The following is a 24,002-nucleotide window of genomic DNA, read 5'->3' as shown; positions in this document are numbered from 1 at the left end:
ATACCGCATAATGAGCCATAACATCCAATGCCCTAAGGCAGCCGGAGCGGCTTAATGGTGCAGGGTCCGGGTGTAGGACGCGCACCGATTATATACCGATGACCTTTCCATGGATAAATGACCAGTTGTTCAGCAGTGGACAACCCCTTTAAGGCTGGTATGAGGGACACTATTGCCAGCAAAAGAATGGACATTAATATAAGTCAGTTCTGCACTAAACCCAGCAAAAATGGACGCATAGCTACGCATAGCATGGGTGGTCCTGAAGTGGTTAAAGTCCAGTTAGACAACTCCAAGAGCGAGCTTGAAATTTATACTTTATGAATTGGACTCCAAATGACGAAAGAATGGAACACAATGTACATTAGTACATTTTAATCTTCACATATTAAAAGGGACCTGTCAGCAGGTTCATGCTGCCCTATTTTCGGGGAGATGAAATCGCGACAGGTGCCCTGATGGTAGCTCTTCCAGAGAATTGTAGTTCATTGTAGAGTTTCAGAGAAAGCAGTTTTAAATGTGTTTTGGCTCAGGGGCGAAGTGTTTGATGGACAGCTCCCCTCTGACTCTTTCCTGCCCAGCTGTATTGACAAGTCTCTCCCCATTTGTGTAGGACCAGGTACATTTAAAGAGTTTGTTCAGTTTGCAGTAAATAAGCATCAGCTATTCACATTTTATTTTTGCTATAAATACACTTACGAAACAAGTATAGAATTTACAAAAAAAGACAAAAATCTGGAAGCTTAAACAGGTTTTCAGAAATTTTAACGAAACATCTTAAATCAAGAACACCATGTCATCTGCCAGCATGACTTGGTTGTCATTTTGCATGTTGTTTAGTGCTTCGTTTACTTGAGAAAGCTCAAACGGGTCCTGATTTCCTTTATTAATCAGTTCAAGCAACTGACTAACCGTAACAGATTGAGAGCGTGTGGACTTAAATGTTTTTAATAAAGCAGCTTTGAATTCTTTTATCCTATGGATGGAAAAAAAAAATGTGAAAAAGTTAGAGGAAAACATTTGTACGGTTTCATATTTTTTTGTGGGTTGTGAAGGATTAGTAAACGCAGCAATTATATCAGGGGTCATTCTTGCATTATTCACACTGTTAAAGCTATGTTCACAAAGGGCAGATACGCTGCGTAAAAGTACACAGCGTATCCGCTCTGGTCCCCGCAGGGAATTAGTCGAAAAACCCCACCAAATTGTGGTGCAGTTTTCCTGCCGGAATGTCTGCTGTTAGAGACAGCACCTTTAAAATAAAGATTTTTAAAAAAAGTCTATACTTACCCGAAGCCATGGCGACGCGTCCCTCCTACATCCTGCTCCCGGCCTCCTGGAATGATGACTCATCTTATTCAGCCTGTGATCGGCTGCAGTAGTCACATGGAATGGAACGTCATCCCTGGTGGCCAGACACAGAAGCAGAGAGATCTGTGTAAGTAGAATCAACCCCCCCCCCCCCCCCAAACAGAGTAGTGATTTTTGCAGCTGAATCGCAGCTTTTCCGCCGCAAATATCGCAACATCTGCTATTTCTTGCAGGTTTTACCTCAATGAATTTAATGGGGAAAACCTGCAACAGAAAAGCAGCAATTCCACAGCATAAATTGACATGCTGCGGATTAAACAACAAAACTGCAGGTCAATTTATGAATGTTTTTTGGCAGATTTTTTACACAGCATGTAGAGGACATTTCTTCAAATCACATGCACTCTGCTGCTACTGTCTTATGCTGCGGATTTTCCGCAATAAAATACATTGTGCAAAATATTGTCCTAAGGCCCCATGCACACAGAAATAAAAAAAAATTTGCGCACCGCAAAAACTGACCCATTCACTTCCATTGAGCACAGACACCTTTCCTTATCGCTACGGATGGGTGTCCGTGCCGTAGAAATGTTCAGAAAATTATGGAACATATCCGTTCTTTTGCATTTTGTGGGCCGTGCTCGCATACAAAGTACGACCCAAAAATGCGGGTGGCAGTCGGCGGGCCGTGATTACAGACACGGCCGTGTGCATGGGGCCTTAGGCCCCATGCACACGTCAGTATTTTCATCTATCTCAAAATACTGTCCGTAAATACGGATCAGTATGCACCCGTATATACGGATCCATAGAAAAAGAGGGAGGTTGCAAATGATGTCATCAACATGTTGCCTAGTAATGCTTCCGAAAATATGGACGGTTTACAGATGCACATCAGTAACCGTCCGTATTTACGGAAGCTCCCATAGAACTCTATGGAAGAGTGTTTGCCGTAATTACTGACAAGAATAGGACAGGTTCTATCATTTTTTCAGCATGGACACCCATCAGTAAAAATACCAAAAGGTGTCCGTGGCCAATAGAAGTGAATGGGTCTGTAATTACGGTCAGTAATTACTGATGAAAAATACTGTTGTGTGCAAGGGGCCTGAAGGGAGGAAAAAAAAAAAAAGACCCAGGTCCATCAAGTCCACCCTATAATCCTACCGTGTTAAGCCAGAGGAAGGCAAAACCCCCATGAGGTTGACGCCAGTTGCCTCATTAGGGGAAAATTCCTCCCCGACTCCAAATATGGCAATCTCCTGATCTATGCCCCATCTCCAGAATCTAGTACTCCACCTGTAATATTATATTTTTCAAGAAAGGTATAAAGGCCCTTTTTAAACTTGTTCAAAGAATCAACCATCACACAGTTCCATAGTCTCACTGCTCTCACAGTAAAGAATCCCAGTCTGATAGTGAAACCTTTTTTCCTCCAGATGTAGAGGATGCCCCCTTGACCTGGTTACAGGCTTAGGTTTTAGGAGATTAGAAAGATCTCAGTACTGTCCAATTATATATTTGGACATTTTAATTAGATTGCCCCTAAGCCATCTTTTTTCTAAACGGAATAGTCCCAAGTCTGATTACCTATCTTGGTACTGCAATCCGCCCATTTCATTAATTACCTTGGCCGCCCTCCTTTGCACCCATTCTAGTTCAGCCATGTCTTACACAGGTGACAAATTGTACACAATATTCCATGTGTGGTTTGACTAGTGATTTGTATAGAGGCAAAACTGTGTTCTTGTTATGAGCATCTATGCCTCCTGATGCATCACATGATTTTATTTGCCTTAGAATCAGCTGTCTGGCACTAGTTGCTAGAGGTCAATGTACTGTCCACTAATACCCAACTACACATTTTACCAGTTTCAGCATTTTCATTTTATATACCAACATTTTATGCAGAACAGTATAAAATGCCTTTGAAAAGCCTAGATACACCACCATCCACAGCCGTACCCAGGTCCAGTCTAGAACTCACCTCCTCAACTAATCCGATTAGCTACTGACAGCACTGATCCCTCAAACCCATGCTGATGCTACATTAACAGTTTCTTTTTATTGAGATACTCAAGGACAGCATCTTAGGCCCCATGCACACGAGCGTATTTTTGCAGCCGCAATTGACCCGCAAATCTGTGGGTGAATTGCGGCCCCATTCATTTCAATGGGCCCATGCACACAACCGTGGTTTTCACAGTCTGTGCATGGCCCAGGAGCCTGAAACGCAAAAAGAACGGACATGTCTTATTACGGCTGTGTTTTGCGGTCCATGCTCATAAAAATTTGTGCACAGCCCGCGGGTGACACTCCGCGGCCATCCGACCTGAAAATCACTGCCGTGCACATGGCTACGGTCGTGTGCATGAGGCCTTAGAAAACCCTCAAATATTTTACCCACAATGGAAATTAACCGGTTCCAGACCGCTGGCTGTGTATTTACAGCCAGCGGTCATGGTCCTTAAAACCTGCGCCATAGACAATTTACAGCGCGAGTTTTAGCTTTCTGCCCAAGCGATCGGGCAGCTGAATGTCGGGTCTCCAGCAGTCAGTGACTGCCGGGGAGGGGAGTTTTCGCTGCTTCTATCTTCTCTGATCTCTTCTAGACAGCGCTCAATGAGCGCTGTGTATATGAATAGAGGCAGCAACAGCGCTGCTGTCTCTATTGGTCCCGGTGATCATGTGACTGGTCACATGATTGGCAGGATGCCGTTAGTGGCAGACTGCTGCTGGGTCATACAAGACCCAGCACAGCCCTAATAGTGACAATAGTCACTATGAGAGCGGATTTCCCCTGTAACTGGTTAGTCGAAAAACATGGCGTAAAATAAAAAATAAAAAATAAAGTCCCCCAAAGGTCTTTTCTGACCTTTGAGGGACAGACCATAGTAATAAAAAAAATAAAAGTAAAATAAAAAAGTGCAAAAAATAAATAAATCTACACAAAATATACCCCAAAAAAACATTCCCCCCCCCTCCCACCAATCATTGTCGTAACGCTAGCTCTGAGCCAATTAACCTAAAATAGACATGTAATATATGAAAATTTACGGTAGACAATGACAATCACAAATAAAAGGTCTATTTTAGGGTAAAACTATCTTATCAGAAAAAAAAATTGCTAAAGTAAAAAAGCTTCTTTTTTTACTACTATTTTCAAACTAAGCCTAAAAATTCTAAAATAGCAAAAAGGATGTGTATAAAAATGATAAAAAAAACAAACCTGCATGGTCTACGGAAAAAAAAAAAAAAACACGCAAAAATCACGTCGCTAGCCCAACAATTAAAAACGTTATAGCCGTTTAACTAACGAGTGCTAAAATCGGCTAAACTGTGTCTGGTCCAAAAGGATCAAAATAGCCCGGTCCTGAAGCAGTTAAATCTACAGGCCTATAGTTTACAGAGGAGATAAATAAGGAATAAATACATTACATTAAATATTTTTAAAAACACCAGTGAGTATCATATGTATTTAATCATATTTCGGTGCATTGTCCCAATAAAAAAAAAAATATATATTCTAAAGCAATATAATTAAAAATAAAATTTTAAAAAGTTGATAAAATGAGGAAGGAACACAGTATGGTCCCAAAATGAATTTGGCTTCTAGCATCATTTGCTAAGCAAGTCAGAAAAGATCTGGATTATGGTAAGTATCAACTATCGTAAAGTGTACATAATTTTTTTATAACCCTGTATATCCATAAAAATTTTGTATGATCTTCACATGGTTCATCTGCATAAAAATTACGACATGAAACCATATACGACATTGATCTATTTTATTTGGAACATTACTTTTTCATTGTTGTGCATACACAATGTATATTTTGTATATTATTCATAAACAAATGTATATTCATTAGTGTAAGGCCCCATGCACACGACCGTAAAAACTCCCGTAATTACGGGCCCATAGACTTCTATTGGCCACGGGTACCTCCCCGTATGCTTACGGGAAGGTACCCGTGCCGTTGAAAAAGATAGAACATGTCCTATTTCAGGCGGTAATTACGGCATGGGCAGCCCATAGAAGTCTATAGGGCTCCCGTAATTACGGGTGACTACGTGTGTGCACCAGTAATTACGGGAGCGTTGCTAGGCGACGTCAGTAAATAGTCACTGTCCAGGGTGCTGAAAGAGTTAAACAATCGGCAGTAACTGTTTCAGCACCCTGGACAGTGGCTACCGATCACAATATAGATAAAGCTGTAAAAAAAAAAAAAAAAAAGGACGTTCATACTTACCCAGAACTCCCTGCTTCTTCCTCCAGTCCGGCCTCCTGGGATGACGTTACAGCCCATGTGACCGCTGCAGCCAATCATTGGCTTCAGCGGTAACATGGACTGCCGCGTCATCCAGGGAGGTCGGACTGGATGTCGAGAGGGACGAGTCACCAAGACAACGGCCGGGTAAGTATGAATTTCTTTTATTTTTATTACGGAAAGGGCTGTCCCTTCTCTCTATCCTGCACTGATAGAGAGAAGGGCTGCCGATTAGTGCAGTGCAATTTTGCAGCCAAAAACGTGCCCGTAAATACGGGTGCAATACGGGTCGAATACGTGTGACCAAGGACCCGTATTTACGCCAGTATTTACGGGTGGACAAAAATACAGTCGTGTACATGCTGGGGTTCCCAACCTGGATGCAAGTTTAGGGGGATGTGAAAAATTAATTGATTTTACGATTTACAATTTTAAATTAGTATCGAATTGCTTAATATTAGGTCAGGAGCTTTGCAAAGTCAGAGTCCCCGGCCAGAGCACTGGAAGTGCTCTGGCCGGGGACTCCGGACACCACCTGAATGACAGCTCCAGATCCACTGCAAGAACTATAAAGCAGCCGGAGTCCCCGGCTGCCATCTCTGCTTGGGAAAGCTATGTCCCTGGGTTAGCCTGACGTAACTGGCTGTTCTGGTGGTCTTGTGGTCGTGGAGGATAGAGCAGACATACGGGCAGCCCCTTTGTTGGGAAGCTACAGCGATAACGGTCTATATATTGACCGTTCCATCACGAGTTTCCCGGCGCATCAGTTTAATGCCACATAGTTCCATCTGTCACCTATAAGCCCCTATGTTAAAAACAAAAAATACACATATCACGTGGGATGGAAAGTAGTAGTCTATGGTATTCCATCCTTCGGGAAAAATTTTAAAAAAAGGAGACTGACTTTACTAGTCTGACGGAGACCAAAAGGACCCTCTTATTTTCCTTCGAACAAATTAAGCCCTACGTTCACGTTTAGCGTTTACGTCGGGAGCTTTCCAGACACTAAATGCAGGGCAAAAAAACTATGTGATAAGGCCTTAGGTTTCATTGCGATATTTCTTTTGTAGTTAGTGCACACATTAATCAAACATTTCCTAGGAGTGTGGCATAAAAAGGTTGGGAACCACTGGTGTAACATGAGGAAAATAAAGTGCAACTAGATCCCGATTTAACCATAAATTGGCACTTAGAGGAACGGTCACCTCTCCTGACATTTTGTTAGAACTCTGCATTGTGCCGTTCCGTTATTCCTCCTAGAAACGTATGAATAAATTGATAAATAGGTGTTACTATCCATTTGTCAAAGGGGCATGTCCCTACAGTCATAGTTTCACCATTAGAACGGATTAGATCTGTGTAGGGGCACACAACCAACTGTTAACACCCAGTTGTCAAGTAATTCATACATTTCCAGAAGTAATAATAGAAACGGCACGACAGAGTTCTAAGACAAGATGCAGAAAAATCATCATGGGGAACACAATTTACCTTAACAGACATGTGAGGAGAGGAGACCGGTCCTTTTAAATGTACTGCGCTACTGCTAGAGTATCAAACGGTCATAACTAGATAACAGACACTAAGGAATATCAATAAGTAGCTTTAGTTACTACAATCTGTAGTTATAAAAACAGTTTGGATTTATTTTTATTTTTATAAGATTGCTCTTTTTATTTGGACATGAGGCACTACAACACTAGCTTAGCCCCAAACGTTAATTCCTTTTACCTCTTTAAACTTAATGACCTCTTGGTGTCAATCTCCTCTTGACTTTCAGAAATCTTCCTTGGAGTTCTCACACGCTGAGAAAAAGCTATGGGCGGAAACAAAATTAAAAACTATTCAGAGAACTTATAATTTGGATATAGGTTATGCATTTTGAATTATAATAGAAAGGAACTAACTGTTTGATGCAAACAAAGTAAGTCTGACCTATAAACACAGACCACCACATAAAATTCCTAAGTATACATAATATCGGCATCTCAAATTATACCCGAAATCTGCAAAAGTGGAGGCTGCAGAAATAGAATTTGTGCATAGAGTCACTTCAGATAAAAAAAACATGCATTTTCAGCTCAAACGCATGAATGATAAAAATCCAGCCAAAAATAATCTTACAATTGGGTTATGGATTGGTGGAGTCCATGGGATTGGAGCAACACCACTTCCAAGTACAAAGGAAAATGTAAACCCCTTTATATTCATTATTATTATTATTATTATTATTGTGTCGGCATATTTATGATATATACATTTGAGGGCCTGCACATAGACCGATGACTGCCTGAGGATCTACTAAAAACATATGGTCCTTCAAATTAGAATGATGAAACAATCAATATGGTTTTATCAGTGCTGTTGGAGACATGTACTTACATTCACTCTGACTTTCTTTCTGGCTAAACGCATAAGGATCCACTGAATCTTGAGAGTCTGACACTTTCCCTGTATGTCTTGAGCTTTTTCTGAAAAATCCCATTCCAACAGGATTAATTTCGTAATAGATTTTACAAATATATAGCACTTCTCTTATTAATGAACTATCAGTATTGCGCATATACCTTATTCCCTCTTGGCTTGGTGTCTGTTGACTTAAATCTGGATCTTTTTCCAATTTCTTCTCCTTTGGCAATACCTATTAAGTGGTTTATTAAGCCATGAGAAACGTATATAGTATAAATAGACATATTTGATGTCATAGGACATCCGAGATAGCATATAGAGCGCTAAAATAACAAACCTAGCATGCGACATGTTCTAAGAAGGGACTGTCAGATGTCCAATCACTAGGAAGAGATGATCGCAAAGTTGCACTAACTTTAGACAAACGCTGAATGTCTGCAGCAGGGTCATTGTTCCACCGCAAAGGCTTTTTCAGATTGTGTGCGCAGATTGTTTAACAGCAGTGACTTTTATCCCTTACTAATGTATTGTCTGTAGCGGAGTTGCCTCTACAAGTCGTTTCACATGCAATTCCACGACCTGATGTTCATCCCCTGGTAATTGTGACGTTGCTTACACAGAACACATTTATGCCGACACCTGTAATTCCCTTAAAGGGGTTTTCCAATCAGACATTTATGACATATCCTCAGAATATGTCAAATGTCAGATAGAGGTGGGACCCACCTCTGGGACCGGCACCTATCTTTAGAACGGGGCCACCTAAACCGCATACTACTGTTCAGTGTTGTGGCTGAATCGTGTGATTTCCGACCATAGATTACAGAAACAGCGTAGCTCACTGAGCTACGATGTTGCCGTAAATCCCATAGAACTGAAAGGTAGTTACAGAAACAGTGTAGTGAGCATGCTACGCTGCTTCCCTAACTGCCATTTACTATGGGAGTTACAAAAACAGCGTAGCTCCGCAAGCTACGCTGTTTCCGTAATTCATGGTCGGAAAATCACACGATTCAGCCACAACAGAGAAATAGAACAGGGTTTAGGGGGCCCCGTTCTAGAGAAAGGTGTGGGACCCACATCTATCTGACTTTTATAACATATCCTGTGGATGTCGTAAGTGTCTATGATGGAAAGACCCCTTTTACCTCCTCCTGTAATACAGGATGTCACACATCACATACCTCTTAACTCCACTGCTCTGTTCTACCCCCTTACCCCCTAAAAAACAGATAGATATAATCTATCTCTGGCAGCGATCTCTAATCTCTACAGAGTTCAAAAGCAAATGAACACAGCACTCCAACATACCTATATATTAGGCCATGTGCTCGTTACTAGAGGATTAATCAGTTCCCCAAATTGAATGTAGAAAAAACAGAGCAAAAGAACGGCACTAGGACTTGAGTAGATGAAATCGGGTGGATTTATTCACCTCAAGTGAGTGACGTTTCGGTTAGTCACAGAACCGTTCTCAAGCTCCTAAAAGCTACACAGTGTCAAGTATAAATAGGCAGTATACACAATTAATCAAAGCCTAATTAATATACATTATGTAAAAATCTGTTGTATAAACATAAATTGCCTCACATTTCAAACGACCTGTATTTAGAGTGTACTGTTTACATAGTGAATACAAATATCCATCTCATAATGAACTTGAGCATATCTTTTAAAAGTGATAGAGTGAGTTGATGAGCAATTATGGCTATATTGGAGCAGGGCAGATGCCAATCTAATTCAGTACATAAATATGATTTATAAACAGAAAAGTTTTGTACATTACCCGTCCCACATGCATCCTGGGTTCAGCGTTCGCTCGTCTCTACTGCGCATGATCCAAGATGGCGTTCAAAACCGGAAATCCGGTCAAATGGAACGCAAATATCAGGGAAATCGCTATTGCGCAAACGCAGAACTTGCGTTCTAGCCGTTATGCGCATGCACGGACTACGGAATTAATGCAGATATAGAATTTTGAATAAACAGATTGCAGAAATAGGTGAGAAAAAACATAGAAAAGTAACTCAAATAAACCATGTCCACTAATGCATCAGATGCAATAGGGTGACGGAGTACAAGAGCTGGCACAAATCACCATAAGGGCATGTTCACACGTGGCAGAGTTTTTCCCGCTGCAGAGGTTGGTGCAGATTTGGGGCAATTACGCAACGAATCTGCACCAAAATTTGCATATTTGACAGGTAATTCAGACGTTGCAGAAAACACAGCGGACTTGCGACAGATTTCAGTTTTTGCATTGCAAAGGCTGAAATCCGCAGTGAAATCCCACTTCTTTTCCGCAACAGACAGTGCATGCTGCAGAGGGAAAAATCCGCACCGCAGCCTATGGTCTGTAGCAGAGTTTTCCGCAATGTCTGAACTAACTTGCCTCAAAATGTATTGAAACAAATGTAAAAAACGGCCGCTGGAGAATTCCACTCCGGACTGTCCACAGTGGAATTCCACAGCATTTCCGCCACGTCTGGCCATGCCCTAATAATAGCTTATATCACATGAATGCCTGAAGGTCTCATTGATGCAATCAATGATATATGGTTTCACTCGCAAATCTAAAATTGCATACATGGGGGATTACAAGTTTAGTGGGTCTATTCTCATCACCACTTGTGAGGTCATGATAGACATACTCATCCACAAGGAACAGACGTACTATAAGTACTGTCAATATACGTAATAGCCCAAACGATCAGCATTCAATCAGGTATGTATTAACATTCAGCATATGTGGGTAGTAATTCAGATGTATGTAATTTTAGATTTGCCAGTGAAACTATATACATCATTGATTGCATCAGAGACCTTCAGGCATTCATGTGATGTAAGCGATTGTTATGGTGATTTATGTACCAGCTCTTGTACTCCATGTCACCCTATTGCATCTGATTATTGCATTAGTGGACATGGTTTGAGTTACTTTTCTAGGTTTTTTTTCACCTTTGCAGAAATATTCTGTTTATTCAAAATTCTATATCTGCATTAATTCCGTAGCCGCGCATGCGCATAGCGACTGGAACGCAAGTTCTGCGTTTGCGCAATAGTGATTTCCCTGATATTTGCTTTCCATTTGACCGGATTTCCGGTTTTGAACGCCATCTTGGATCATGCGCAGTAGAGACGAGCGAACGCTGAACCCAGGATGCATGTGAGATGGGTAATGTACAAAACTTTTGTTTATAAATCATATTTATGTACTGAATTAGATTGGCCTCTGCCCTGCTCCAATATAGCCATAATTGCTCATCAACTCACTCTATCACTTTTAAAAGATATGCTCACGTTCATTAGGAGATGGATATTTGTATTCACTATGTAAACAGTACACTCTAAATACAGGTCGTTTGAAATGTGATGGCATTTATGTTTATACAACTGTTTTTTTCCATAATGTATATTAATTAGGCTTTGATTAATTATTGTGTATACTGCCTATTTATACTTGACACTGTAGCTTTTAGTAGCTTGAGAACGGTTCTGTGACGAACCGAAACGTCGCTCACTTGAGGTGAATAAATCCACCCTATTTCATCTACTCTGAAGTCCTAGTGCCATTACTTTGTTCTATAATATTTGACCGTGTATGTTTAGTAGAGTAAATGTAGCAAAAACCTAATTATATCAAGTTAAACCCCCCAATGCTATACGTATTAGATCTGTTTTGTACCAAACTGAGGTCTACAAACCTTTTTAAAATATGCGAACTGAACAAGTTCGAGTGCCATTTCTGCATCCTGGCGATCAATAGTTTTACTCATTCTGACTTTAGCATGAGCCGTAGCCAATCGGATCAAAGTTTCTAGGGCTCTAGCAGTAACTGGCATAGTCTAGAGGAAGATCAAGATATTTGTTATTCAACTGAATAGGAAACTACAATCTCTAGTAAACCAAAAATTAAGCCAAATTCTCCAATGGACTGGTTAGAATTTCTCCTAAGACCTTTTTAGTAGGAGCTATATGAAAGGCGACACAGAATTCATATTAGAGCCTATAAATGACACTTACTAATAGTATCTGTCCATCCAGCTGTTCGTTGAAGTTTCAACAAATGAGTCAGGATTATTAAAGTACTTAATAGAAGTTTCCTACTATCAATGGCATCAACAATAATATTTAGTAAATCAAAAGTAAAACTGCAAGATAACATAACCGGGACTATATTGAAGACACATGCACCCTGTGAAAGGTTGCTAGAATTTTTTTTTTAATTTGAAGAATAAATCTGAATGTAGAGTAATTGAAAGAATAGTGTAAGACCAACTGTGCACAATACAGGGGCGAACTCACCATATGTCCAATCTCTGCAGCGGCACATAAAAACCACTGAGCTAATGACAATGGCTCACAATTATTGGTGAATTGTTAGAGGCATAGGCGGCTGTGCGATCATGCGCTATTGGAGCGGATGGGGCCAGTTCTTGCCCCAGGAACCTCTGCTGTCTATGCCCAAGACTGACCAAATGGAATAAATGTAACATATATTATGTGTAATTTAGTTCAATTGTTTTTTTTTTAATGCAAATTTATATTATAGTTATCACGGTCATCACCAGACGAAAACAAAAATAAAATAAAGTTTGTTAAAGACTTTCTTCTCATTCAGATAGATTAATTACAGTGTCCACCATGATGTATATCCATGACTAAATTTACATTCTCCTATTGGGGGGAGTGGTAAGAATTTTTGTTCTTTGTTTTTTGTTTTCTTTTACCAAGATCGGTCTTGAGAGGGTGGGGGGGTGGGAGTAGGGGGGAAATGTAAAAATGTGCATAATTGTATTTTCTTTATTCCTTACTTGTATGGAATTTTATATTGTATTGAATAAAAAAAGAAAAAAAAGAATCACACATGGTTTTATCACAATTTGCCACGGTTTTGTGATGAAGTAATTAGCCACGTGGTTTTCACAGGTGAAACATATAAAATAAATGTGTTTCAAATGTAAAAGAAAGTGTGGGCAATTACCCACAATGCAGAAACTGCAGTAAAACCGCCTGCATTTTTCAGATGCGGTTCCGATATGTGTAAATATTCCCTGAAGTTTTTTGCAAGGAAGAAGTCAAAGTGGATGAAGAATTTGTTAGAAAATTCAACTAAGGCCATCATAAATAAAAAAGATGTTTTCAGGAAGTGTTCACTACGTGATTTGCATACTATTGCCACTAGAGTATTGCAGGTTTTAAAGTTATAAATTAGAATTTCAATAAGGGTGTATATACTTTTATATCCATCGTATATAATCAATTCAAACTCAAAATGCAAATAACACTAGCTTCAGAATGTGTGTATGGTTCTTTGTTACTGCGCTATAGGTTTAAGAGCTTACTGTAGATAATTATTTAAATTCATATAATAAAATTTGTTTCATTTTTGGTAAAAAAAAAAAAAAAAAACTATTTACATTCTCCTAAACATACTCCTTGAAACCTTAGATCCGAATTTCATCCTGTAAACTATATTAAAATTCTGTAAGATACAGCTTATACCATCATATCGTAAAAAGCCTGCAACAGATTTCAAATTAAAGAAAATCAACGACCTAGCTTGCCAAAATTCAATTTTTTGTCCTAACATTTCACCCCATTATATTAGGTCTAATGCAAACGACCGTATCTGTTGCGGTTCATTTGTCTACAAAACACCTTCTGTTGGGCATTCGTGTGTCATCAGTATTCACGGAACCGCAAAGAAAAAAAATTTATGTAACAAGTTTGTCAAGCCACAATTCCATACCATAATATGGCTTGTCCTGAGTTTTTGCGGCCCAGATTTACGAGACCCCACACAGATGAATGAACATCACGGTCGTGTGCATTGCTCCAAAGAAACAAATGGGTCTGTGTGCCATCCGCAAAATTGTGGATAGCATACTGACAAATAAACTATGGTTGTGTGCATGAGGCCTCAGTAATATATCAGTTATTACAAATTGACATACCCTAGCCCGGTCATTGTTTATCTCATCATGGCTCCGGAGCTTGGCATATTCCTGAGAGATGTGATCTGCTGCCTCATGACTCAGAACAGGTTTTATCAGTTTAGCAACATGGATATATTTTCGTACAAACTCCATGCTTACAATTTTAGATTTGCTTTGAACGAGAAAAAAAAAAAAAAAAAAAGTTAAACCGCATTTAAAAGGGGTTGTCCACTACCGGACAACTGCTGACCTATCCACCGGATAGGTCATCAGTAAGTGATCTGTGGGGGTCAGACACCCGTACCCTGCATCGTTAAGCCACTCCAGCTGCCTCCGGGCACCTGACGTTCATGCCAGAAGCAGATGGCTCCGGTCATAGAATAGCGGCCGAGCTGCAGTTCGGCAGCACAGCCGCTATGCAATGTATGGAACCAACTGCTTCCGGCTCCATACATTGCATACTGTGCAAGAACATCCGATGCCCGCAAGCCACTGGAGCAGCTGATCAGTGCAGGGTTCGGGTGTCGGACCTGCACCGATGATACACTGATGACATATCTGGTAGAGCGGTCACCAGTTGTCTGATAGTGGACAACCCCATTAATATTGCAATTTATAAGCTATTAACCAATACAACCATTAAAATAATGTAAGATTAAATAAAATTATACAGATTTTCAGGGAATAGCAATACTGAAAATGACAAACTTTTTCCGTGGTCCATGCAAGAGATTATCATGTTTCTCATAAATCTGCAGCTCTTGTTCAGTGGCATCAGTGGCATTTGGATCATCAGTTGCAAAAATCTCAACACTGCACCCAAGAGGCATTGCTATGAACACAAAAAAGTCACGAGAATTAGGCTGGGTTCACACACCCTATTTACGGACGTAATTCGGCCGTTTTAGCCTCGAATTACGTCCGAAAATACGGCTCCAAAGCGTCGGCAAACATCTGCCCATTCATTTGAATGGGCTTTACGATGTACTGTGCCGACGGTCATTTTTTTTTACGCACCGCTGTCAAGGAAGTGCCTGTCAATTCTTGAGACGTAATTGGAGCTGTTTTCCATTGACTCCATGGAAAAACAGCTCCAATGACGTCCGTAGTGGACGCAGCGAAAAACGCCTGCACATGCCATTGGGTCTGAAATTCCGGAGCAGTTTTCTCCTGAAAACAGCTCCGTAATTTCAGCCGTAACAGAGGCTGCCGTGTGAGCATACCCTAAGGCTCTAAGGTAATTCAGTTTCCATGAGTCCAATATGACAGCACTATCTAAAGGTTGACTCTTGATCTCTGCAGATACAGAAACTGGTTAAAAAAAAAAAAAAAAAGCCCCTCAACAGGGTCTTGCAAATTTTTATACTAGTACATTTCTGCAGCCCAGTTTTATTTAGTATGTTGTAAATTCGCATTTAAAAAAATAAAATACAAAGGGTGGACCACTTAGCCATCATGGTGAACCACTTCTAACTGAAATACTGGCAAGTTGAAAATACATTTTCTATTCCATCCCCATGATGGAATCACCTGGAGATTTGAGAATTGCTCTGAGTAGCTGAAACATCGCATGGGTGAATAAAAAGTTCCCTTTTTCTTTGGATGTGCTGCCTGAATCTCCTTTTTCCATTCCATTTCTCAAGTCCTGTTGGGCCTGCACTCCCATATTTACCATGGATTCTGCCGCTGTTAACTCTCCTTTTACATTTGTAATCGTGCCAACACAGCCCCCACTTTTAGCTAGTGCCCCTCAAACAAACAAAAAATACCCACCTAGGCCCGGTACCCGCAACAAACGGAGCCGCTCCACAACATACTCAATGCAGACGGGTTCCTTACATAGGTCCGCGTGATCCAGTGACATCATGCCAACCTGCGCAGGGATCCTATCCCTGATAGACTGCAGGCCAAACGTGGCCTATAGTCTAGTAAATGGCAGAGCAGGGAAATATGTCCCTATTCTACCATAGGATTCAATGGTATCTGCGTCCTAAGGAGGCATATACTATTGAATGTGGCGTCGCTACTGCTGTAGCAAAGCCACTAGGGATGAAGAGGGCCGTGCCAGCGGACAGCACGGGCTTCACCATGCCGCGGACCCCATAGCAGCCGCTATGGCGGTACTCACACCACTGAAAAGACCTACTGGTTTAAAGTAAAGGACAATGTTCCAGACAATTCTTCCAAATCTAGGTTTCTGGCTGAGGAAGTCAGTGACCATGTTTTTTGATCCCTTTAGTTGGACTGCTGAGAACAAATATTTTCCTCAGCTCAGGTTAAATTCTTGCAGCAAGTTTTTACAACCCAGGGGCTCTGGTACTCTCCTGAATGACATAAATAGGCCACTGTGGTCATATGGACCAAAAGAATCTTGACATAGTGATGCCTTAATGGTAGATTTATTCTCAGTAGTTTGAATATCTAAATCTGACACTGAGTCCAAGTCTCCTGAAGAAATTTGCCCTCGAAATCAGCTACACAATCTGACATTTGTCAGAATGGATATGGCTGGGTTCTGATGTCAAGTCGTTTGTAGACTCTTTACATTTGACCACCACAACAAATGTTTTACTCCTCCAGTAGTCTTTACTCTGTTGTGCAGAGAAGTTTGTTTCTGGAAAAGGACTGGCTCTAAGAGACAGACTGGATGCATGCAGTCAGCTGTCCTAACAAGCTCATTGGTTCCCTTAATGTCCAGAATGACTCTGGAATTTCAGAATCTTTCTAGTAAAGTATTTTTCCTAAGGGAGAAAAGAAATTCATACTGTACAGTGAAATTCAAAGAAGTCAGAAATGTTCTCCTAGACGTATCAGTTTTCGCAGTTTATGATCCAGCCTAGATCGGACAAGAAATGAATGGTAAATTAAGATCTATATTTTTTTTTTTGAACGGTTGCTTCCGCATCTGCCAAGAGAAAGTCACCCACATATGGAACAATGAGGATATGGTTCTGCCACCACTTCTATTATGTCTTTTGATGCTGATGAAATTCCAAAGAATGGCATAATAAACGGAGAATGAATGTCATAACTGCAGAACTTGATAAATTGCTAGGATGGTTTGTATATTGGGATGTTGTATTGAAAAGGAGTTAATGGATTCCATTTTAAATCTTCTATATACTTTCCACCTGTTTAGAAATGTTAGACTTAGAAGATTACGCGAGAAACCTGAAATTTATGGTGTATGAGACAATTATATTCTGTAACCTTGTTTTAACCTCCCTCTGTTCCTGGCAATAGAGATGTCAAGAGTCAACGTTCAAGAAGTGCCGTTATGGGACACAACCTTGGGAAAAACAATTAAACATATGTCACAGTCCACCTCGTATAACACTATTTTAGGGTGACTTCACATGTGGCGCAAAAATAAGCCACAAAATCTATATTAAGAAACTGCCAGCATAATTTTCTTACACATGCAGATTTTTCAGCATATTTTACCATTGGAATAAACTTTGCTTATTTGCACAACAAATTTACCTTTAAAGGTCATGGACATGACATTTACATATGTTTAGTACAATTTTAACTTCCGGTAACCACTACATTTTAGGGTAGGAACACAACGGTGTTCTGGGTGGATACGCTGCGTCAAACAGGGAATGCCGTACGAAAAATTGCGCCACATCGTTCAAACGTTCAAACTTACCCCCTCCATCTTTTCTGCGCGCAGTCTGGCTTCCTGGGATGACCTTGCAGGTCATGTGACCGCCGCAGCCTGTGATTGGCTGCAGCGGCCACAGACATCCCAGGAGGCGGAGACTGTAGAAGAAGCAGGGAACACTGGGTAAGTATAACTTTTTTTATTTCATTATTTGCGACGGAATCTGTGTGATTCCGCAGCAAATGTTGCAACACACCGCTATGACTGGTAATACGCTGCAGATTTTCCGCAATTAATCAGTTGCAGAGAAATCCCGTGTTTATGTTGCGTGTTCATACCCTTAGGCTACAATTTCCATTCATCCTCAGATGGGTGCAAACTGCATATACCCATGATATGCCGTTTGCACCTTGCATCTAGTTTTAGAATTGGCTCATGGGGTCGTGTCCCTCCCACGGCAACGCCAATTACGTGTGAAATTACGGAGCTGTTTTAAGGCGAAAACAGCTCCTGAATTTCAGACGTTTTGACAAGTGCACACGTTTTTCGCGGCGTCTTTCACGGACGTAATTGGAGCTGGTTTTCATTGGAGTCAATGAAAAACAGTTCCAATTACGTCCCAAGAACTGACATGCACTTCTTTGAGGCGGGTGTCTTTACTCTGTCTTTTGACAGCGGCGCGTAAAACAAAAGCCTGTCTGCATAGAACACCGTAAGCCCCATTGAAATCAATGGGCAGATGGTTTGGAGCAGTTTTTTCGACCGTAATTCGAGGCGTAAAAAGCCTGAATTACGTCCGTAAATAGGGTGTGTGAACATACCCTAATAATTGCTGGATGTGATGACTGAGTTTAGGGTGCTGTTGCCTTCACTGGCTCGAATGGATCAGCAGGGGTTCATTCCTGTACTGCTCCCCCCTTCTACAGCCCATGAGGGATCTCTTATTCCGTAGTCCTGACAGAATCATGCTGGGTATGATGTCCCCCCACCCTTCCCCTGCAGTGTGAGCAGGTGACATCAGCCCCCGACAGTAGAAGTGTGCTGTTGGATTTAGGCAAGCATTTGCAGGACAACCAGCTATGTAAAGGAATTACAGACTCTTCAGCAGCAAAGTGTTAGGGTATGTGCGCACACACTAATTACGTCCGTAATTGACGGACGTATTTCGGCCGCAAGTACCGGACCGAACACACTGCAGGGAGCCGGGCTCCTAGCATCAGTTATGTACGATGCTAGGAGTCTCTGCCTCGCTGCAGGACAACTGTCCCGTACTGTAATCATGTTTTCAGTACGGGACAGTAGTTCCACGCAGAGGCAGGGACTCCTAGCATCGTACATAACTATGATGCTAGGAGCCCGGCTCTCTGCACTGTGTTCGGTCCGGGACTTGCGGCCGAAATACGTCCGTCAATTACGGACGTAATTAGTGTGTGTGCACATACCCTTAGGATATTTTTAATGAAGACTATTAGAAAATTGTTTCATTTTGAATTTAGGAAACAAAATGAATAGAAACAAAATGGTGTAAAGGTGTCCATAGCCTTTAATGTAGTGCTCACTTAAGTGGACTTCTGACGTGTATTACACGAATGTCCATGGATTTCAACGTAACATGATAATTTAGATTTTTTTCTACCAGCATTGGTGCAAGGAAAAAAGTTTACAGAGCATTTACCCTGTGAAACCATCTGTTGACACAAGCTTAGGCGATTAAAATTGTCTGGAACTGGTGACTATGGGCTAACAAAAACATACATATATTTAAATATGCTTTTTGTTCTAAATGTAACATTATGGAGTGCCACAAATATGGCAACATACTAAACATGGACAACATACCATATCCATCCTGTTCCCCAGGTGTTCTATATCTGTGTATTCTCAGCACATGGTCAGAAATTTCCCGATCGCTGTCTGCATCCATTTGATCCAGAACGATAAACAGCAAATCAAATCTTGAAAGCAGAGAATCTTGTAAGCCAATGTTTTCCATTGGAGTCCTATACTGATCATACTGTAAAAGGAAAGCTGTTAACACATAGGTATCCCCATGATATGCGGACAAAACATCAAAATATAGTAACAGTTAATCTCATTATACTGTATATATAGCATTAGACAAAACTAGTATTTCTTGGATCTCAAACATGAATGAAGGGGTCCAGTAGTCTACAGCCAAAACAGTATTTTACATTAACACGTACATTTTAGAAATAACCAATGAGGTACATAACATGCACTTACAAAATCATAAACCAGGGATCTTCAGTCATTACTATGTAGACCCGTTTTGCAACTTCAATCACCAAGGAATCTCAAAGGGTCATCATATAGTTCAAGAATCCCCATTCAGCAACCCATGTGGCAAATGTTGCATTAGTTATTTGTGAAACTAATTAAATCACGAGTTCAATAACATAACAGTCATTTACTGAACACATACCCTTCCATAAACCGGATTTGCTGCAGCCAGAACACTGCACCGGGCATTTAGCCTAGCATGGATTCCAGCTTTTGCTATTGTCACACGACCTTGTTCCATGACCTCATGTATAGCAGTCCTATCCATGTCAGACATTTTGTCAAACTCATCAATACAGACAACACCTCTGTCAGCAAGTACCATAGCACCAGCCTCAAGTCGCCTCTCTCCTAAAAAGAAAAAAAAAAAAAATTAAGCGTAACTGCATTTTCGCAAAACCTGTCATATGTCAGACATATTACAAGTTTTGATCGGTGGGGGGCTGTGTGAGGAGGCCCCCACCAAGACTGAAACGAAGCGCAGCACTATGCACCTTTGACTTATCGTTTTTGGAGCTTCTTTCAATAGAGTATGAAAAACTGCTCCAAAAACGTCCCAAGAAGTGTCCTGCACATTTTCGCGGCCGTTTTTTTACGCGTAAAAAAACACTGCGAAAAACGCTCTGTCGGAACAGAACGCCATTTTCCCATTGAAATCAATGGGCAGATGTTTGGAGGCGTTATGCTTCCGATTTCTCAGCAGTTTTTCAGGCGTTTATGGCCCGAAAAACTTCCGAAAATAGGCCATGTGAACATATCTTAATGGTGACGGTTCAGGAATGGATCCACGCAGGGCTGCATTTCGAATCCCAACGGACATCACTATTGTATAGAAAACACACGATTAACTTGCCTGTTTCTTGATCAGTGGTCACAGCTGCCGTTAACCCTACTCCAGTGGATCCCCTACCAGTGGTGGGAATGGCTCTTGGAGCTGTGTGCAATACATATCGCAGCAGTTGAGACTTGGCAACAGATGGATCTCCTAGAACGTTCGATATATACAAATGACTATACCCAATGGAGCAATTTACAAACAGTTTGTTGCAACTTTAAATGTTCCTTTAAATGTTCCTTACCTATAAGTAGAACATTAATATCGCCTCTAATACGAGTTCCATTATCAAGGACCTTCTCATTACCTCCAAGCAGCATGCATAGAATGGCTTTCTTAATATAATCATGACCATGAATGCTTGGTGCCAATGACTTGCTTAGCTGGTCAAAAATATCCTAATATAAGAAGCGGAAGAAAAAAAAAAAAATTTACATGTGAATAAAATATAACTTTTTTGTATTAAAAGTCATTCTAAATCTTACCATCGAATGAACTTTGCAAAATTTCTTGATTTTGGCAACATCGTCAGCTGAAAACGTTGGGGCAATTTCTTTGCTCATCAGTTTGACGTTATTGGCTAACAATATGGTCCTAAATTTGAACAAATATAAAATGTTTTCAATTTAATCATTAGAATCCATCCAGTCTCATCCTTATCACAGATCTTTCCTATATAAAAAAATAAAAAATAAACACTACTAAACCCTCTTATACCGGAATGTGCCGGAGGTGAATCCTCCCTGCTTGGATGGTAAGCAGCGGTATACTCCCACTATCTGGACTCTGTCTCCAGGTTTACTTTTGTCCACTAAATCATCATCTGCAATGATATCAATAGAGCGAGGCAGCTGTCCGGCAGGAGCTCTCTCGGGCATCTCTTGTATAGTCAGCGTTTGATGATCTTTGTATGTGCTTAGCCCATATTCGGTCTCAAGTGGATTGTTTTCTTCATCCTGAGAAAGTGGATTAGTAATCAGTATACTTATTGGGCAAGTGATTCTTTAGAAGTATACTTTGCTTTTAAAGAGGACCTGTCACCCCTCTTGACATGTCTGTTTTAATAAATTAATAATTCTGGAGAATCTTTTCATAGAAGGATGTTATTCCTCCTAAAAATGTATGAATAAATTGACAACTGGGTGCTACCAGTTGGGGTGGGTGTCCCTACAAAGGCTGACAATGGCCAATCAGTGCTGACACGGATACTGTCGGGACATGCCCCTTTGACAAGGAATGGTAAAACCCAGTTATCAATTTATGGTCTTCAAAATAGAAATAACAGAACTGGCACAGTGCAAAAATGTTTCAAAATGGTTATTTCATAGGGAATAGTATTTACTAAAACAGACAATTCAAAAGAAGTGACAGGTCCCCTTTAAGGCACACCACATGTACCTGGATTCAGTAAAGTTAGGTTTGTCTAAATTTCAAGATTAACCAACATTACACCACTTACTTTGGTGGGGTAAATTGAACTGGATGGAAATGCCTCTAGTGTAGTAAGATCGGTATATCTCCTTTCTAGTGTTTTCTTTGTAGCTGGACAGTAATGGACACTTCGCATGACCTTAGGCCTGACCAAAGAACCTATTAGGAAATTGGAGGAAAAGCATTTTTAAAATAAAATGAATAAACCACCTGTGTGTGCTAAAGATTCACACAAATACTTCACGTTTGGTCTACAAGCTTCTTGCACTTCAATTTTTTTAACAATGTTAAACAAACATCCCAGAATTTTGTTGGCAGATCCAGTATTGAGGTGCATTGTAAAGAACATTTAGGATACGTTCTCACGCGGCAGATTTGTTGCAGAAATTTCTGCATCTATCCCATTCATATAATTGAGGCCTGCAGAAAATCATGCACATGTGGAAAAGACCAGGTACGATCACACACGTGGCAGATAGTTTTCAGATTTTTCTGCAGCAAGATCTGCTGACGTTTTGTGTAGCTTTTGCTGCAGACGTCACCCCTTCTACATTGAAAAGGGTGAAATCCACTGAGAATATCCAACAGAATGAGCATATGCTCGGATTTCCTTACAGAAAAAGTTTGGCAGCATGCAAATGAGATTTGTGTAAATTTCAAACGCACGGCTGGGACCGTAATTCGCTGCAGAATTTCTGCATGGAAAATCCACAGCATTTCAATCCCATTGCAGGGGTCTTGTACATTGATAAAATCAGAATTAATGTATTATAGAATACGGTTACCACCCCCCCCCCCCATCCCTTACATGGTCGTCCTGCTTTGCATCTAAGGATTTAAAGGAGTTTATCCGCTAAACTTTTTTTATTCCAGATCAACTCTATATTCAAAAAAGCTGTGTCTGCTGAGTTCTAAATACTGAGACCCATATAGATCATGAGAACAGGTGTGCCCTCCACCAATATACTGTGATGGATAATTTGTTGAAGAACTTTCTTGTAAGACATGTTACAAGTGATCTATAGTAGAGTGCTTGAGAAGGGTTACTCCGGGGAGTTGGGAAGGATTTTTCCTATAATATGAGTCAGTGGGGAGCTACACCAAACGAGGAGATTATCCTTTTTACTGGATTAAGGCTTCGTTCACATCTGCGTTGGGGTCCCGTTCTGATGTTCCGTCGGAGGCTTCCGTCAGAACGGGACCCTGAGCAGACACAAACCGACACCGATGGAAACCAGAGGTTTCCGTTTCCATCACCATTGATTTAGACTACGCTATTGCTTCCTGCAAAACGACAGGTCCGGTGGACAACAGACACAAACAGAAACCATGGGCACCAGATACGTCACCATTGAAAACAATGGCGATGGAAACCTCGGTGTCAGTTTGTGTCTGCTCAGGGTCCTGTTCTGATGGAAACCTACAACGGACCGTTAGAACGGCACCCCAACGCACATGTGAACGAAGCCTTACATAGCAGAAGGTTGCTATGTTTTTACTTCACAATCCATCAACTATATGATGAATGCTTCAAGGAGAGTATACACACACTAAGCGTTTTGATATATACATAATTAAAGGGTTAATCTACCCGAATGAATAAAAATAAAATAAGCAACAACATTTACATTTTGTAACAATTCCTTCGACACAAACTAGATTTCCCAAGAAACCGGCTATCAGAGTACGAGGTGAAACATGCTTCGCTCCAAAGCTGCCTTCAAATCCAACGCTGAACTCTTCAAACTGCTTGGCATATGTTGCATCAATGGAAGCTACCAAATCCTTTAAGGCTCTTTGAAATGCAATAACCTCCAAAAAGGCATTACTCAGCAATCTGCAATGAAAATATCCAGTTAATGAACAGGATTGAAATAAAAATGCCATACACACAATGC

The 24,002-nt window shown here is 40.7% G+C and overlaps 1 protein-coding gene across 3 annotated transcripts in view; it reads right to left on the bottom strand.

The window, feature by feature from the left end:
• Positions 1–622: 622 nt before the first annotated feature.
• Positions 623–24,002, bottom strand: part of LOC142652679 (maternal DNA replication licensing factor mcm3) — a 36,064-nt gene continuing 12,684 nt past the window's right edge. For 2 of the 3 annotated variants that reach the window (XM_075828336.1, XM_075828338.1), the window contains exons 3-17: positions 23,733–23,941; positions 22,133–22,263; positions 21,391–21,629; positions 21,159–21,267; positions 20,918–21,071; positions 20,692–20,823; positions 19,981–20,189; positions 19,377–19,551; positions 14,639–14,762; positions 13,949–14,102; positions 11,696–11,836; positions 8,150–8,223; positions 7,965–8,053; positions 7,314–7,398; positions 623–976 (exon numbers count right to left, since the gene is read on the bottom strand). In XM_075828336.1, the coding sequence (XP_075684451.1) occupies positions 778–976; positions 7,314–7,398; positions 7,965–8,053; positions 8,150–8,223; positions 11,696–11,836; positions 13,949–14,102; positions 14,639–14,762; positions 19,377–19,551; positions 19,981–20,189; positions 20,692–20,823; positions 20,918–21,071; positions 21,159–21,267; positions 21,391–21,629; positions 22,133–22,263; positions 23,733–23,941 (2,224 nt within the window). In that variant the 3' untranslated portion in view covers positions 623–777. Of the gene's footprint in view, positions 977–1,290; positions 1,406–7,313; positions 7,399–7,964; positions 8,054–8,149; positions 8,224–11,695; positions 11,837–13,948; positions 14,103–14,638; positions 14,763–19,376; positions 19,552–19,980; positions 20,190–20,691; positions 20,824–20,917; positions 21,072–21,158; positions 21,268–21,390; positions 21,630–22,132; positions 22,264–23,732; positions 23,942–24,002 lie in introns of all 3 variants that reach the window. The other variant, XM_075828337.1, reaches the window with a different exon arrangement.

The sequence above is a fragment of the Rhinoderma darwinii genome, chromosome 5 (assembly GCF_050947455.1).
Source record: "Rhinoderma darwinii isolate aRhiDar2 chromosome 5, aRhiDar2.hap1, whole genome shotgun sequence".
Classification (NCBI taxonomy): domain Eukaryota; kingdom Metazoa; phylum Chordata; class Amphibia; order Anura; family Rhinodermatidae; genus Rhinoderma; species Rhinoderma darwinii.
The sequence above is the reverse complement of the archived record's forward strand: the minus strand, read 5'-3'. Positions and strand labels throughout refer to the sequence as shown.